Source organism: Hyperoodon ampullatus (genome assembly GCF_949752795.1).
Source record: "Hyperoodon ampullatus genome assembly, chromosome: 3".
Classification (NCBI taxonomy): domain Eukaryota; kingdom Metazoa; phylum Chordata; class Mammalia; order Artiodactyla; family Ziphiidae; genus Hyperoodon; species Hyperoodon ampullatus.
In genome coordinates, this window is record NC_136916.1 from 53,926,577 (window position 1) to 53,944,901 (window position 18,325).

The 18,325-nt window shown below is 35.8% G+C and overlaps 1 protein-coding gene across 1 annotated transcript in view; it reads right to left on the bottom strand.

Annotated features, from left to right (window-relative positions):
- Positions 1–18,325, bottom strand: part of HERC1 (HECT and RLD domain containing E3 ubiquitin protein ligase family member 1) — a gene marked incomplete at its 5' end in the record, with an annotated part of 168,081 nt that overhangs the window by 101,447 nt on the left and 48,309 nt on the right. The window contains 6 exons of the mRNA XM_079700457.1: positions 5,752–5,803; positions 11,152–11,272; positions 11,720–12,032; positions 14,589–14,760; positions 16,567–16,687; positions 16,777–16,891. Of these exons, the coding sequence (XP_079556583.1) occupies positions 5,752–5,803; positions 11,152–11,272; positions 11,720–12,032; positions 14,589–14,760; positions 16,567–16,687; positions 16,777–16,891 (894 nt within the window). The remainder of the gene's footprint in view (positions 1–5,751; positions 5,804–11,151; positions 11,273–11,719; positions 12,033–14,588; positions 14,761–16,566; positions 16,688–16,776; positions 16,892–18,325) is intronic.

Genomic DNA, 18,325 nt, shown 5'->3' on the forward strand with positions numbered 1-18,325 from the left:
CATTTTATGTAGTCTTTTTGGACATTACTTTGCATTCAGTATAATACTGCTAATACTCATTCACATTATTCCATGTAACCATGGTTCATTTGTTTGAGTGCTGTATAATATCTCATTCTGTGAATATACCAAATTTTTCTATTAGGAATGAATCTTAAGGTACCTAATAAAATATGCATTACAAAAATTATATTTGTTACATACTAGATGGAAAAGATTTGGGAAGAGGACTACTTAAACACTAATGCCCACAGAGAAAATGAATGAATACAATATTGACTGTATAACTTATTTTTGAATTATTACACTGATGTCAGGAAAACCCCAGGACTTCAAAATGAGACACAGAAATCCACAATAGGCAGTTAATTTTATAAAGTAGCTATGAAATAATTTATATGCATTCTACTAAAATAATTTAGAATGGCAAAGAATATATGGTTTATCTGCCTTCTATATTTTAGCAAGAATTCTTAAGATTAAAAAAATGTTGGATTTTCAGTTCTACTGAACATAAAAAATAACCAATCTGAAAATTTCCCCAAACTGTACAGCTGAATATTTTCCCATGTAAAACAGAAAAGGTAAAAATCCAAAGAAAAATGTCATGGATGCATAATGTATTAAATTAAAATGATATTTAAAGAATAAAGGAGGGGCTAATGTGGAAAAAAAGAAATAATCATTTTCCACTTCCTTAAGCATCTCAAATTCAGACTCTGGATTTAACCTTGACTTACAAATGATATTTTTTGTCTCAGCATTGAGCTTGTTGGTTCAATAATAAAATTTCAGAATAAAAAGTTCTTCCATCTTCCAATACTTATAAATTACTTTTCAAAATGAAAATACAATGTGCAGAGAGTTAATGCTAGAACCACAGAAGTAAAAGTGACCTTAAAGATTATCTAGTCCAATTTCCTCACTTGAGGAAACAGAGGCTCAAAGAAAATGATCTTTTCTAAATTAATAACACTAATTCCTTAAGTTTATGGGAGGTGGTCTTACATATTCCTGTTGTTAATCAACTCACAAATCACTGATCCATAGGAATTTCAACTGCCTGCCTACGCAAAGGCTCAATATGTGAAGAAACTGCAAGTAGTGAATTGCCTTAATATACTCCAAAATATTCTATGGAATAGGTGGCCAATCCCCAAATTAAATCCTCTCTGCAATTTAAAGCAGGGGTCAGCAAACTTTATCTATAAAGAGCCAGATAGTAAATAATTTCAGGTTTTATGGGTCATTCACTATTCATTTAACTACTCAACTCTGTTATTGTAGTGTGAAAGCAGCCATAGGTAATACATGAGTGTGGCTGGGTTCCAACAAAACTCTACTTTCAAACAAAGGTGGCAATCCAGATTTGGCCCTCTAGTCAGTTTGTTGACCCCTAATTTTAAACATGTAACTTAGTAAGTATATAAGCCAAACAAAACTTTGTATGAATAAAATATAAGGAAGAATAAGACACTATCTGAAAGCAATAGGATAAATTAAATAATTATAACCAAAATGTTTAGGTTGATATCAAAAATACTTTGAAACACAAAATCTCACAATATGGAAATGAGAGATGAAAAACCTCTAATTCTTAAAAAATATATATAACAACCTAATAACTGATTTGTTCTGTGTTGTTTTATCTGAATATAGGAAATATTGTGTCTGAAAAGCATATCAAAAGCCTCTACAGAGTAATTGTGACTGAGCCCAATTCTTACTTAATATTAATTCAGAGTCTCCTACTATAAAAAGAAAATATAAAGTCCAACAAGAAATTTGAGATTGTTTACTTGTCCTTACAACTTTGGTTCTTAAATGGAATTTTCAAAATGAACATGGCAGAGCTGCAATACATACTTTATAAACCATAAAATATGTAGGCAAGCTAAAAGGGGAAAAAAATTAAACATGCCATCATGTACTTGCTTGAAGCTCTTCTTTTTTCTGGGGCTCAACTGGCCAAAAAGGAGTAAATACACTACCACAACAAGAATCAGAAGACAAAAGGAGAAATTTGATACAGGAGACAACATTCACATTTGTTCTTCTTTATATAATCTAATTCGAAATGCACAGATAAAACAGCATTTCACCCATACAAGTTATACCATGAAACAGACATGTTGATAAATGTTTCCAATATTATTTAGCAATAAAACCCTAACACTATATTTAAAGACCTGGGTCAGGGTAGTGAAATCAAACCATGATGCTCCTTCTTAAAATTTTGCTTTGGTATTCCCACCATTTTTCACTATATCAGTTTCAGCTTAAATACAAAAACTAAAGTACCTGCAAAAACATATTGTCTTTCAGTGAAGAACGAGCTCAGTTCTGCACAACTACAGCAAATCTTTTAAGTATTTATCAAAGTACCCAAATACCAACATGTTTAACAGGTTTTGTCAAGAATTTTGACAGGCTATTATGAGAATTAAATAAGTTAATATGTTTGAAGTGATTAGACCAATACCTGGCATATAGTAAGCAGTTTTTAAGTGTTTAATGAATATAAATTTCATATTACTTCTGAGGTGCTAAGCAGAAATATGTACCACCTGTCATCTCTTTTTAAAGTAACTGATGACATTTTTGGATTTAGAATTTAGCTCTGATGCCTCTAAAGAGCGGAAAAAGTTGGCTGAGCTCAATTTATTTGCTCACTTTGCTCTACTCTTTCCTACCATATTCACTTTCTTGGACCAAGAGCTTGGACCAACTGTGACACATTAACTGGAGTGAGGGGAAAAGAAGCAATCATCGTTCAACAGCATGAATTCCAGTATCCCCAATGTCAAATACTGAAATTATAGGCACTAGGCCCTCTCAAGGAGGAGTCTTTGGAGGCATATTAAGAGCAGCTGAAATGTGTATACAACCATTAATTGTCATTGATACATCCATTTAGTTTCAGTAAATGAGATGTAATTAAACATTGTTATCTCTAATTTCGCTTACTAAATTTTTAATAACTCAGGACCACTAGACTAATAAATGAAATAGGAAAGTGAGAGGAAAAAAGTTCACATTTCCTCTTCAAAATATTGGAAAGGGGTAAATAAGCACATAGAAGAATTCTCACTTGGCTGGACATCTGCTTGTCCTTCATAGCTCAAGTCAGAATCAGAACACCTGAATGGCTCCAAAAAGTTCTCAGACTTGGTAGGTTCATCTGACCAACTGAAGATAGGCATGTTATGGCTTATGACATCTGGTCCATATTGACAATAAATAAGGAAACAATAGGGTGGTTTATTTTAATCATCATTTAAGAGCAAAACAAAACAAAAAATTCCACTGTGGTCAGAGGGTAGTCTCTAAATATACATGATTTTTAAAAATTTCTTTCAAAATATAATGTCCCAAATGTATTTTCAATGTTAATTTCTTTTAAAGAAAGAAATCCATTATAATTAAATACATGATATTAAGTATACATTTTCATTGTTTAATCCACAAACACTAGGATTCATGAGATTGAAAACTATTTTTGCTGCTCTTCCTAGAACAGTACTCCTACTTTCTAGTCACTTATTCCTAGGAACAAAGCTATCAGCAAAATTTTTGCCTGAGAACATTAAGATGCAATGATTACTAGAATAAATTGGTACCACATTAGGCGATATCATGATAATTTGCATAACTAGTTTGCCTCCCTATTATAACTTCCTAAATGGGTAATTTAAACAAAACAAACTTTTCCCATGAGGTCCTGTTTGTTTGCCTTTCTGTTTCCAACAAAATAAAGTTAGATTCCAAGAAGTTAATAGGTCTTGGTACTACTCTGAGCTTTTGAAGAAGTTGTTTTACCCATAAACAAATCTGGATTAATGGCTTAATTCAGTTGTATCTACTTAGCTCTAAAACTACAGGAAATCAACACCTACTTATAGGGCAATTGTTTAAAATTGTGAACAGGTAGCAACTCTAGAGTAGTTATTTTAAAGTGTCATATTAATTCCTCCTAAGTAATTTACACTTGATTTCTAGGTTATTCTTAATGCAAAGCTAAAAATACCACTTTTTGTTTCATTCCAAAGATTACTTTGTCACATGCTGACACAGTTATCATAGACTGAATCTCAAATTTATATTTCCACAAGCATGATAAAGATCTTAGAGAAAAGAGTAATTTTAGTCAACAGACTATCACTTATAAACATAATTAGTACAGTAGGAAACTCTTAAAATGACAGGCTGGATCCCTTATGCTACTCAATAAGTTTGGAGCCATCTTTTCATTAATATAACATAGAAATTATAGCAACTATCTTTGCCTGAGCTAACCAACATTAGGAAGGGAAAAGTGTTCCAAAAATTTAATTCCTAACTCAAGTGGTTAAGGAAAAGGATACTCTGGCTAATTATGGCACATGAATTGCCAATTTTCAAAGAATTAGAAAATGATAAAATACATATTGCATGTTATACTAAACATCATTTAATTTCTTTGATATCACAAATACCCTATAATTTTTTTGGAACCTTGATACGTTATAATACTAAAAGACTTTTCAATAAAGAAAGCACCAGCTCTAGTCCAAAAATCATTCTTAGTATTCTAAATACCAACATTTCTTCTAAGTTATAAATACCAACATTTCTTCTAAGTTATAAACACAAAAATGAAAAAATTGTGGGTGCATTTCTTCCTCTCATTCCTCAATCTTCCCTTACTTCTCACTTTTTTTCCTGTAGAGAACCTAACAAACTGCCAAGGAAGTTATCAAAAGAAGAGTTCAATTCTGAAATATAAAAGACAATATAATGGGAAAAAACGGTTTTCCTACAGGCTTGTAGAAAACTTCCACTAGTGGCAACTTTTAACATTTCAAGTTTTCACAACCACAGAAAAAATGGGTTAATAAAAGTGCCAATTTGGGGGCTCCCCTGGTGGCGCAGTGATTGAGAGTCCGCCTGCCGATGCAGGGGACACGGGTTCGTGCCCCGGTCCGGGAGGATCCCACATGCCGCGGAGCGGCTGGGCCCGTGAGTCATGGCCGCTGAGCCTGCGTGTCCGGAGCCTGTGCTCCGCGGCGGGGGAGGCCACAACAGTGAGAGGCTCGCGTACCGCAAAAAAAAAAAAAAAAGTGCCAATTAATAGAGAATAATACTTGGAGAGTTTTTAGTTACCTTGGATTTGTATTATCTAAAGCTGCTGTTCTTTCCATCTACTTGTACATATAAACAAGAGTTAACTATATTATACATTAAGATACAGCTTTTAGCAAATGAGCTTAACTCTTGATGAACTCTAAAATTGCTCCTCATGGGAAAATTTTATTTTTAGAAATCATCTGTTCATCTCTTATATGCTTTATATCTTGAAAGGCAAAGAGGAAAAAAACTAGAAACTTTCAGTTTGAAAGTGTGTATGTGTGTATGAAAGGTGAATGGGGTAAAGAGTTCTCCCTGTAACACCATTTAAACTATAGCAACTATACCATTGAGCTAAAGCATGGCAAATTATGTCCATAACCCCCCACAATGTAAAGCACTGCTTCCAGAGTTCCATGGGACTTTTAAAAGGTCAAAACATGACAAATAAGAAAGAGAACTGATTATTAACTCCTAGACATTCCCAGATCTTTTTTTAAGGGTGTATATTTTCAAGAAAATGATCTTCCTTTTAACTTTTCTGATAAAATGTTTCTAACTTTTTTGCAATAATGTTTCAATGACAATCAGATCTAAATATATCAGATATAAAAAGAGCTACTTAACCAGATATTTAATACTTACCTCTCTTTCTATGAGATGATGCCAAGTCCAAATCAACATTTCGTCTTCCACTCTGTTAAGTTAAAAATAAATAATAAAATTCAATTGTGAAAATTATTTAAGATTAAGATTTAATAGAGTACTAAAATAAAAAGTAATCTGTATAATTATAGCAATGTGCTACTTATTCACCAGTCAAGTCAGGCTAAGAACAAAAAGTCTCTAAAAACCCACTGAAAACAGTTCAGGCACATGACTCTGAGACATTAAAACACAAAGTCAATATGCACATTAATTAACAGTGTAAAGTAGCAGAACTTTTTCTTTGTTGTCACCTTTTCCTTCTTTGAAATCTTTGTCTTTTATCTTCCTAACACAGTATGATCTCTTATTAATACCCTCTAGATGCCTAAAGCCCCTGTAGCAAAGTCCCATTTTGCAAAATCACTACTTGTTCTATCCTCACTTTCCATTCTTTTCAAAACTATTAGCCTTGGCTAGGTGTAGAGAAGAAGAGAATCTGATGAATCCACACTAACAGAAGAATAACACAGTCCTAAGCTTTCTGGTAGTATTTTAAAAGACTTCAAAATGTTTTTTAAAACCTCTTAAAGAAATCTCAATTGGTTAAACTTCAAAATGTTTTTTAAAACCTCTTAAAATAAAGAAATCTCAAATGGTTAAACTGCAGTCAGCTTAATAAAACAGTGAAGGCTTTCGGGAAGAAAGGAAGTGTGTGTGTGTGTGTGTATGTGTGTGTGTGTTGGGGAGGCACTGGTGACAACTATCTACTCTATGTACAGATGACCATATACAAACCCATGACTTAGATTCATGCACAGGTTTGACATTATGATCTCAGCAATTTCAATTGCACTTTATCACACAATAAAAAAAGTTGGTGGCAAAGAAGAAAGGCTGCAGAAGTGACAAAACAGACCCATTTAGGAAATGTCATTTAGAAATTTTTTTCCTGGTAATACATATAGGCATATGTACCCACATTGTGGATAAATACATTTTGTTTTACATATATACACACACACACCAGAAATAAGTATGTTCCCAGGCCATTTGATGCTGGAGAAAACACCAAACAGTTGTCACAACAGTTCCTGAAGACAACGCCATCTCATGCAATATAACATTTTTATTACACAGTACCTTTGCCATGAGGGCTCATGGAAGAAATTTATCTCAGGTCTCAGAACCAGAAATATCTGAGTTTTTCTTGAAAACCTGGTTTGTTTTTATCTTTTACACACTGTGAATCATGCGACTCATGTTTTTCCTATTTGCTGGCCGATCTCTGGCAGAACATCACAGGATATGTGTAGAGGTGTACAAATCTTACTCAGGGCTTTATTTTCCTCTCTCAGTTTCTTTTAGCCCTAATTCGTTCTCTTATACTTTTATAAACAGTATTTATTTTTGTATGCTAAATCAAATCCTTTGTGAAAGAGGGCGGTAGGGAAATGAGGGAGGTAGATTAGGAGAGCGTAGTAAGAAATGCTGATAAGTATGACATGTGTCAATCAAACAGTTAAACTTGGGTTTAACTGTGTAACTGTTGACTTAGGTTTCTCTGGTCACTAACACAGAGTAGATAATATATCACATAATACTCTTTACGAAAGAAGGTTAAAACTCCGATTTAGCATCAAGCTGGTTAACTTCAGTTATTTTAAGAAAGCATTTCATTCACTGACAATTCAGGATAAACAAGTACTACTAGATATCAAAGACATCAATGATAATCCTAAATAACCTCAGACAGAAGGGTAACATATTTCAGCTGGAAAATCCCACACTGCCCCCACTGCTTGCTCCTCTTCGTCTATAGGAGGCTCAGCCTGAAGGCTCAGCCCAAGTCTCCTCACCCACAATAGAATCTGCTCTCTCTAGTTCTTGACTTTTCCACCTTTTATGACACTATCTTTCTAAATATTCCATAAGAAAAGATGATTAAGAGTCCATCTTTCCCAAAAATGTGTTTCTTAATCTTTTTAAAATTCTGTAGAACCTAGACAGTGGCAATTATATCTAGGTTCAACCCACCTCCATTTATCTGTCTTCCCATTATGTTTTGAAAACATAACTTTCAACATGTTTTAAATTGTATTACTAAGCTTGTTGTTCACAACAACCCAGCTGAGGCAAGTATAACAGGTAGTGGTATTCCCCATTTCAAAGATAAAAATGCTGGAGCTCAGAAAGGTTAAGTGTCTTGCCCCAGGTCAAAATCAATAGAGTCTATTGTGACTAAGTCAGATTTCATTGTTTGCTTCCAAAAAGTATGCCACTTTAACTACATTTATCCTCATCTTTTATCTTTCATTTCAGTTGAAATGAATTAGCAATCATTTACAATATGCAAAGCACAATGTAGGAGACATGAGGGACATTAAAAAAACTCTAGACCTTCTAAGAGGTCTACTGGAAAGAAATACTAATAATACATAAGTAAGTCCAACATGAGACAAACCATTAGTGGTTTATTATAGATACTAACAAACTGCCATGTAAATAACAGACAGAGTCACTGTGAGTAATCTTAGGAAAGTTTTCTGGAAGAGATGACATTTTAACCAGGCCTTAAGAGAGAGGCAGGACTTCGTCAACAAAACCCAGGAGAAGGACATTTAAGGCAAACGATGCTTGAGCAGAGGCTCAAAAGGTATGTTTGGAGTCTGGCAGATGGACTACTATGCTACGACAAAAATGCAGATTACCGCAGGGGAAAACTGGCTTCAAAAGCAGGCAAGCAACATTTTCCAGAATCTTTGATTTCTGGGTAGGCAGTGCAGAGTCACTGAGTTTTTTTTTTTTTAATAAGAAGGTAGCATGACCAGCAGGTGTTCTGTTGTTGTTCTTGTTGTGTTTGTGTCTGTTTTTTTTTTTTAATTTATTTATTTGCTTTTATTTTTGGCTGTGTTGGGTCTTTGTTGCTGCGCGCAGGCTTTCACTAGTTGCAGCGAGCAGGGACTACTCTTCATTGCGGTGTGCAGGCTTCTCATTGTGGTGGCTTCTCTTGTTGCAGAGCATGGGCTCTAGGCTCACCAGCTTCAGTAGTTATGGCACACGGGCTCAGTAGTTGTGGCTCACAGGCTTAGTTGCTCCGTGGCATGTGGGATCTTCCCGGACCAGGGCTCAAACCCGTGTCCCCTGCATTGGCAGGCGGATTCTTAACCAGTGCACCACCAAGGAAGTCCGTTGTGTACGTTTTTAAGAGCTCTACCTCTGGGAGCAGTATCAAAGGAGAGGAACCGGAAAAAGTAGGGAGATCAATTTGAAAACTACCAGTTCAGGCAAAAGTAACAAGGGCCTAAACTGAAGAGTGGAAAGAACAAATAGGCACAGAAATTTTACCAAAATAGATTAGACAGACATTCATTCATTAAAAAAATATTTAATGACTGCCTACTGTGTGCCAGGCACTATAGGTATTTGGGATACAGCAGTGAATAAGACAGCAAAAACTTCTATCCTCAGGGAGCTTATATTCTAGCATAGGCTAAGAGAAACTGATAAATATAGCAAATAAATAATGTTAGGTGCCAGCGGGTGAGGGGGAAAGAGCCAAGCAAAGCAGACAGAGAGTGAATATCTGGAAAGGAGAGCAAACTGGAATTTCAAATAGAGTGGTCAGGGTAGGTGTCACTGAAAAAGTAACATCAGAACGAAGATGTGAAGCAAGGGGATTTGCCTACAGACAACAGTATTCCAGTCAGAAGAAACAGCTATGTAAAGGCCCTGTGGAGAAGTTGTGTGGTATGTTCATGGAAAAGCCAAGAGGTCAGTGTGGCAGAAGGAGAGTCATCAAGAAGGAGAGTAGCAGCAGAGGAGATCAGAGAGGAGTGAGGCCAGGATATGTAGAGTCTTATGGGCCCCTGCAGGGACCTAGGCTTCTACTCTGAGAAATAGTAAAGTCATTGGAGGTTTTGAGGAGAGAAGTGACATGATCTGTTATAAAACTGTCACAGGGCTAGGAGACTAGATAATGAGACTGATGAACTTGGAAAAATAAATGGACAGAGAGGAATCTCAGTAGACGGCAAGACTGGGAACGTGAACTGGGAGCACAGAGATAATAACGGGAATGAAGAATAAATGGAGGAAGAACAAACAAAAACATACAATGAGACTTGCTTGAAGACACTGTTCAACTTTCCTCAGAGGAGGAATCTTTCATGCTTAGAAGTTTCTTTTAAACAATAGCTTCATGTTTATGTAGCACTCTATACTTCTCAAAAATATTTTCACATCCAGTTTCTCAATTCATAAGAGAAGAATTTCAGAGCTAAAAATGAATCTTATCAATCATTCCGTCCAAAAAACCCAGAGTTTCCATTTGAGTTGTCATGTGACATGACCAAGGTCTCAAAGCTATTCATCAGTAGGATCAGGTTCTGAAGCCAAGTCTAACACATTACCACCTACACAACAGGCACTACTATCCTCATATCATACAATAGGACACTAAGGCCCAGGGAAGTCAAGTAGCACATACAGATTCACATATAAGGCAGAGGATCAGCCAAAATGAAAATCGAGCTATCAACTCTAAGTCCAAAACTATTCAAATAGAAGCTATCTATTAGACAGTTTTCATTCTGTAATTTATTTTACCCGTCACACTATAGCACATATTACTTTCTACTTCTTATATAAATCAGCATCGCACTTCTTTGATTTTTACCTTAAATACCTGCAGTTCAGGTCCTGAGGCTTTTTTGACAGGGAACTGAGAGCTACTGAAAGATTTTAAGTAGAGGAGATATAAACAGATTTGTATTTCAGGTATATTATTCTAGTGAAATGTTGAAGATGGGCATAAGACAAGAGATGGGGCAACCAGTTTGGAGGTTTTTGTACCAGGCCAGGCAAAAGAGAAGGAAAGTCTGAGACAGAGCAGTGGCAAGAGGGATGGGCAGGACATAGTACAAAGATATTAAGAGTAAAATTTTCAAGGTTTGACTAATTGGACTGTGGGGAGTGAGGAGGTTGCAGGGACCAGGAATTAAGAAAAAGTAGAGTCAAGGATGAACCCAGGTTTCCAGCCTGGGTAGTTAATAGTAACACTTACCAAGATAGGGAATGTGAGAGAAGAGGTTTAGGAGAAAAATGAGTTTATTTTTGGATAGGTTAAGATTGTGGTCACCTGAGATGTTCAGGTAGAACGTCCATCAAGGAGTCAAATACGTGAATTTGGAGTTTAGGAACAAGTCAGAACTAAAGAGAGATATCTGAGTCACTAACATATAGATGATAAATACCTATGCAATATAGTTATCTCATTTCTCTGAAAAGTTCCTTTAAAAAAGTTTTTGTATATCTAAAACAAACGTATATTACTTACTCTAACCAAAGTCTTAGGTAGCTATACAAAATTCCTTCTTTACTAAATCTAGGTATACCTACCAGTGCGTAACCCTCTTCATCTGATTCAGGCTGAGACAAATCAGATTCACTCCTCGATTTGATCAGTCTATAATTTGGACTTGCGTGGATTAGCCGGCTCTCTGCAGTAAGACTTTCACTCCTGTCTCACATGCACAAAGAAAAGTTTTTCGATTTGGGACTGTTAGTGAACATAAAATTGAATGGAACTAGCAGCATAGAGATAAAACACACACACAATTAGGAGTAATTATGTCTGTCAATGGAAAACCCTGGCTCTCAGTCAGGTCTAAGCACAAAGTCCTTCTCAATTACATCAGAATAACTTCCAGGCCACTAAATTACAGAATTATGCCGATAAACCACTGTTGTTTATATGTGTGAAAAACTGTGCCTCCTCATTTAATCATAAATTTATACTCCAGGCTGAATTAGTATCCCTCTTTACATTAAATTCATCCTTGTCAATCTGTATTTCCTCCTCCATGTCTGTGTTAATTTCAGAATACAATAAGCGAGAATAAACCATTTCAATGCATAAAGAAACAAAGAGAGGAGAGAAATGTTTTAAGTTTCTAGTCAGTCCCACCTGGTCATAAGTCCACCCCCTTCAGAGGCACTTGTGGAAGGCTGCTGCAACTGTCCTTCTTCCCTTCGCTTCTGAAGCTCATCAATCACAGGACTTACTCCTAATATTAACAGGGCACATCGATGGATCACGGAGTTGCAGGCAGCAGTGTATACATCCTGACCCTCAGGAAGGTCTGTGCTGACCCTTCGCTCTTGCTGAGACTGAGGAGGTGGATCATCAGCTCGAGCCCCAGACCCTGCCCCACTGTTCATTCTATCTCGATCTCGGCTACGAGCTACTTCACGGGCTGAGAGGAAACACTGAAAGATTTCTGTAACATGTAACACAAAAACAAGGTCTTAACACATGGGGAGAGAAGAGCAAAGAAAATAACAATAAAAACAGTCAAAAAGTTTGGACCAAAAACTTATTGAAAGAGGGAAAATCATTTTTTAGACATTAAATACTAAGTAACTAAGTTAAATTTTATCAAAAATACATGTATAATATTAAACTTTTTATAAAAATTACAATAGGAAATACTTATGCCTTTACAGAATTTAGATTTGGTTGATTCTATTTCTACTCTTATGAGTTTGATCAGTGGTTTGCAAAGTGTGGTTCCAGAAGAGCAGCATCAACATCATCTGGCACTCCTTAGAAATGAAAAATACTGGGCCCATCCCAGACTTTCTAATCAGAAGCTCTAGGCATGGAGCCAGCAATGTACGTTTTAACAAGCCCTCCAGCTGATTTTGAAGGCCATTAAAGTTTGAGAATCACTGGGTTAGATAAAAATAACTCCCTATTTCTGAAATGTTCACAACCTTGGTTTGAAATTGTCAGGTTACAAAAGAAACAGACAGAAGTTAAGTTGCATTAGTTACAATGAAGAGCCCCCTTTCCCCTTCCGAAGTCCATATAATTCCTAATACCTACACTCTGTTGTATTTTAAACATATTACATAAGCACAACCATTAAAGGTCTTTGCTGAAACAGAATCTGGTTATAATAATATGGCCAAGACTGCCCCCAGAGTCAAATAGTATCACCAGGAATGTCCATCTTATGCCAGCTCTTCCCAATTCACAAGTGTAAAAAGTGGGTTTAACAAGGTTCTGATGCAGTGATAGGTATTTCACAATAGGAAAAGAATATTTTACTCAAATTTGAGTGAAGATGGTATTTTTAATGGGGAACCCAGGCAAAAAAGTTAGTAAAATACTAGATTTGTCTGTTAATATGGAAGTACAAACTTTAAAAATGCATATGTATATTTCAAAGTATTATTATGAGAATATATTCATTATGCTGTTGAAAGTCCCTTATTTCTAAGAAAATCAAAGCAACGAACTAAGAGTCTAGAGCTGGAAATCAGTTAAAGTAATTAAGAGAATGGTTACTGGAATTTGGGGCAGACCTGGTTCTAATTCCAGCTGCTACGAACAGTGGCCCTAGGCACATAATTTTGCCTCCTTAAACCTCAGTTTGTCCATCTTTAGAACAGGGTAATACTAGAAATCATCTAAGATGGAGAGGATTATGAGTTAATCTATGTGAAGCATTTGACCCAGTGCCCAGCATATAACTGATGCTCAAAAATGGCAGCTAGTATAAAAATTATTACTCCCTGGGTAACTATTATGCTTTCTTTTAATATAATTGAGGGTTATCTTTTGTTACTGTGCTTTCCCCTTTGGTGTTTGCTTTTAGGAATTTCTAAACTAAGTCTTAAGTTGATCTGTAAATGTTCCCTCAGCCTAGGTTTTAAAATATAATTATTCTCTGGGAATTCCCTGGCAGTCCCGTGGTTAGGACTCAGCGCTCTCACTGCTGGGGCCCAGGTTCAATCCCTGGTTGGGGAGCTAAGATCCTGCAAGCCATGCAGCACAGCAAAAAAAAAAAAAAAAAAAAAAAAAAAAAAAGATATATATATATATATATATATACACACACACACGTTTTATATATATATATATATATATATATATTTAAATATATATATATAAAACTATTCTCCACCTCCTCATCTCCAATCCCCTCTTCTCCATTTGGACCTTATATTTCTCCTCTTGTTTTAATGGGTTTTGGCCTTGTTTTGAGTCACCTCAAAATCATTTTTAGAAGTATGCACAACACAGATAAATTGATAATAAAGTAAGTGTCAAATTGATTGAAATATATATACAATCTCAATACCAAATGCATAGATGGCCAAAATGTTTTAGGCTACAAAAGTAAATATACACTTTAACTTGAAACAGCCAGATCACTCAAAAGATAACAAATGTTTCAAAGCTTCCATATTTCTCTTTAAACATCTAAATGATTACATTTTAAAACTAACTGTAGCCTTGTAATAAAAAAGTATAAAAATGTCATTCACCAGCCAATAATATTCTCATGTATATTCTTGCTCTCTACTGAAAACAGCAGTGCAGTCAGTGGGGGAATTTATAATTTAAAAAGTTCTACATATGGAAAATAATTGGGCTCTCCTAATAGGCTTAGAAAGGGGCTGTCTTCCTCACCACCCAGAGGCCAGCCAGGCGAATGGACAACTTGGTACCCTCCAGAGAACATGCTTTGAATGTCCCTATCCAATGACTCATGGGCATCACTTCATGAATGAGACTCAGTGGAACAGGTACTGTTTCCAAAAGCCTGCTTCCAGAGCTTTTAAGCCCAAAACATGCAATCCAACAGCTTTAGAATGGAACCAGCAGTTTTAAGTACTGAAATGTAGCTAATCAGATCATCAGGAGAATATCACATCTCTTTAGAAAAACTGTAAGGAAATGTTTTTGCCTCTCCCTTCTACAGTCAGTTTCCCTACCAAAAAGAATGCCACAGTGTGTATCTGTAAAGCAGGACGGATATACTCACTGCCCGCTGTCATCACTTCGTGTTCCCGTTCTTCCTCCTCATCCCCCGGCTCTGGATGTCCCTCTTCCCTATCTCGCTCAGCCTGTTCTTCCATTTCAGCTTCTTCATCAATGGTCCGGGTAAATGAATGCTCCTGAGGATCAACATCTGCAGAGTCTTGGTTTTCCGAGATCTTAAAGAAATGATCAGAGCTACCGCTGAATATATATTTTTTTAATTTTGAAAAATATCATTAAAACCTTGACTTTTTTATCATGGAAAATAAGGCTAATAGCAGTAATAACACATGAATGTTACCACAAAAACAAAAGATATACTGGATAAATCTGAAAAGATTAGAAAGAATGTAAGTACACAAAATACACAGAAACATCTAACTATGCTCTCTTCCTCAATATTTTGATTAAAATGTCATGCTGCAAATTGACTCATATATATTGCTGTTCTGCTGTAAACTGCTAACTTAAAATGAGTTGAGTATGACACCAAGCATAAAAGGTAAAGAACATGAAATGTGATTCCATTCAGTCTCCCTCAAGCTGTGTATGTTATTGTTACTCTGTATAAATGTTTAATAATGCTAATTTAAAACAAAACAGTATTTTTTAACCTTTTTTTTTGGTGAAAAACTTTAAGTTCTACTCTCTTAGCAAATTTCAATTCTACAAACAGTATTGTTTTTAATTATTTTCTTTACTTTGTTTGTCCCTGAGGAAACCAAAAATTAGAAATCTGGTAAGGACAATGTTAATTTTATTTCCCATGGTGGTTATGCTACCTAGCAGTCATCTAAAGAAAAGAGTCCTTACAACAGGGGTGAAGAGAGTCACAAACACCTCACATATTTCAGTATAAAGCACAAGTGAAATTTTTTAATGATATCCTCAGATGTACAATAAAAGTTATTTTGTGATTCATGATTGGATGGGGATACTGAGCAGTCAGTCAGACTCACAAAATACATAAGTCATGTATCTCCACAATATGTAAGTTTCAAATTTGAGACTCAACAAAATGGCTAATTAGTATATTTCATGGGCTTTCAAGGTCACTAACAAATAGTTGGATCCACAAATATTAAATCAGTGCATGCCAAAAGAATACTATAATACAAATGTAGAGATAAAGTTTGGTTTTTAAAATCTAAGATCTAACTAATGGAGTGCAAAGCATCTAACATATGATGTTTCAAAGTAAGCACTTTTGAAGGTGAGGTATCAGGCTATACTCATAATTATAGGATCGTGCTATCAGGATTACCAAGCACTTTCGAAATCATCTCATTTTTGTTGCAAGAATTACTTCTGGAACATCCTTAATAAAAGTTTTCAATCTTTACCTCCAGCGGTGGGCAACTCCAATCATTAGAAGGCTCTTTTCCTTACATTCAGCTAACAATGATTCTCCATTCAGTTGTTACCCTTTGGTCCTACCTGTGCCCTCTGGAACAACAGGGAACACATTTATTTCCTCTCCTACATGGAAGCCCTTTAAATATCGTTAAGGCACCTATCATGCGACTCCCCTTTGCTTTCATTCTCTAAGCTGAACATTTTTGACACTTTCCAGTTCTTGTATAAGATGATTTTCAGACCTTTAACCAATCTAAGTTTGCTAATATCCCTCATAAGTTATGGCACCCCAAATCAAATAGGATAATTCAAACGTGATCTGATAAGCGTGAAACAAAGGAATAACATTTCATATGATTTGGATAATTCAATTTGTTGTTATTACCTATATGGCCTAAAAATATATAAACTTCCTTAGCAGCCATATCACACTTGATAAATGGGTGGTTAAATAAACCCCCAATCCTCTACTCATCCAATTTTTTTCACTAGAAAAAGAACTATTCAATATTTATTGAACATCTGCAATAACTAAGCCACATTTTTTTCTCCTCACATACACCAATATGGAGCTATCTCTCACAGCTTGCAGAAAAACATAGAAATTAACTGATTTCCAACTTTACCCATCTGTCTCTTGATGATGACCTGGTCTGAATAAGTTCAAGGTTCTTGCAAGCAAGTAAACGACTTCGAACTTTGTACACACAACGGTACACTTCTGATAAGCTTTTACCAGGTTGATATCTAAATAAAGAACCAAAATAGAAAAGTTACTTAATTTCTGACATCATGAGAGCAAATGATTTGTCTGAGGATAGTTTTAAGTTACTTGCCGGCTTTCTCCACATGCTTGACTGAGTAAATTTGTGTGTTTCAGAAGAGCTGCAAGAACAAATCTAGACACAGTGTCCAAGAGTGACTCATTACTTAAAGTTGCACTGTCCCAATCTGAAAATAAAAATGATACACTGACATTTCACAGAAAACAGTTCAGAGGTAATTTTAATAGCTTTAGTAATCTAACACCTGAATTTTATCATTTTCCTAAGCAGTTATTTAACAAATGCACCTACTAGATCCCGCATACTGTGCTAGGAATACAGCAGTGAACAAAACTAAGTCCCAGATCTCACAGAGCTTACATTCTAGCTGTGGTGGGGGAGGGGTATGAGGAGACAATAAATAAAAACATTAATATGACAGATAAATGCTATGGAGAAAAATAAAGCAGGGTGAGGAGAACAGGGAATACTGTACTGTGTGGGTTTACTATTTTTTATAGACTGGTTTGGGAAGGTCTCCGATAAGGCTACAATCGAGCAGAGAGATCTAGATGAGGTAGGGGAAGAAGCCACACAAACAGTGTCTTTTCAAAAATACTATGTAGAGGCCCTGCCTGAGTTCAAGGAGGCCAGAGCAGCTAGAGCAAAATGTGCATGCACGAGAGTGGTAGGAGACATTAGAAAGCTGTCTGGGGTCCAGATCACATAGGGCCTTGCAGGCCATTGCAAGTCCTCTAGGTTTTACACTGAGGGAAATGGGAAGGACCATTAGAAACTGTGAACAGAGGTATGGGATGATGTGATCTGTGTTTTAAAAGGCTCACTCTAACTGCTGAGTGCAGAATTTACTAAGGAACAGCAACAGCAGAAGTAATTATTACAGTAATTCAGGTAAGAAATGATGGTGCTCAGACCGAAGTAGTAGCAGTGGGGTTAGTAAGAAGTGGTCAGACTCCATATGTATTCTGAAAGTAGAGTTGAAGAAATCTGTTGATGGATCAGATGAACATGAGAGCAGACAAGGATGACTATAATGTATTTAGAATGTAGTTGGCTTTTACTGAGAGAAGAAGATCACAAGGACAGCCCTTTGGGAGGATAGGTATCTGTAATCAGGAGTCTGGTTCTGAATACTATGTATTAGACACCCTAGTAGAGATATTGAGTGAACTAGTCAATATGTATATATGTGGTATTTGAAGCCATCAGATACTGTGAATACATGTATATTTAGGTGGGTAAGAAATGAAACAATATTTGGACAGAGATGAGTATGTGCAATTGAAAACCCAAATCACAGCATTAGATGATGAAAACTAGTCAGCTGCTTTCTTTAATTCCATGTTAACACACCAGTTCTATACTTTAAAAATGAAATACATTCAGTAGATTCCAAATGGGGATGGGAGGTTTACTGTCTACTCCCAGAATGTCTGCTAGACTCTGTTAATTTGACAGATTTACCATGCTACTTAAAAACAAAACCAAACAAACAAAAAACATCCTTGGAAAATATTAAGCCCCAAGTTAACTTTATCTGTTCTTAATTCCTTTTTAAAACTCCTATCTGAAGACAAAAATTTTACAGCTTGGTTTTCCA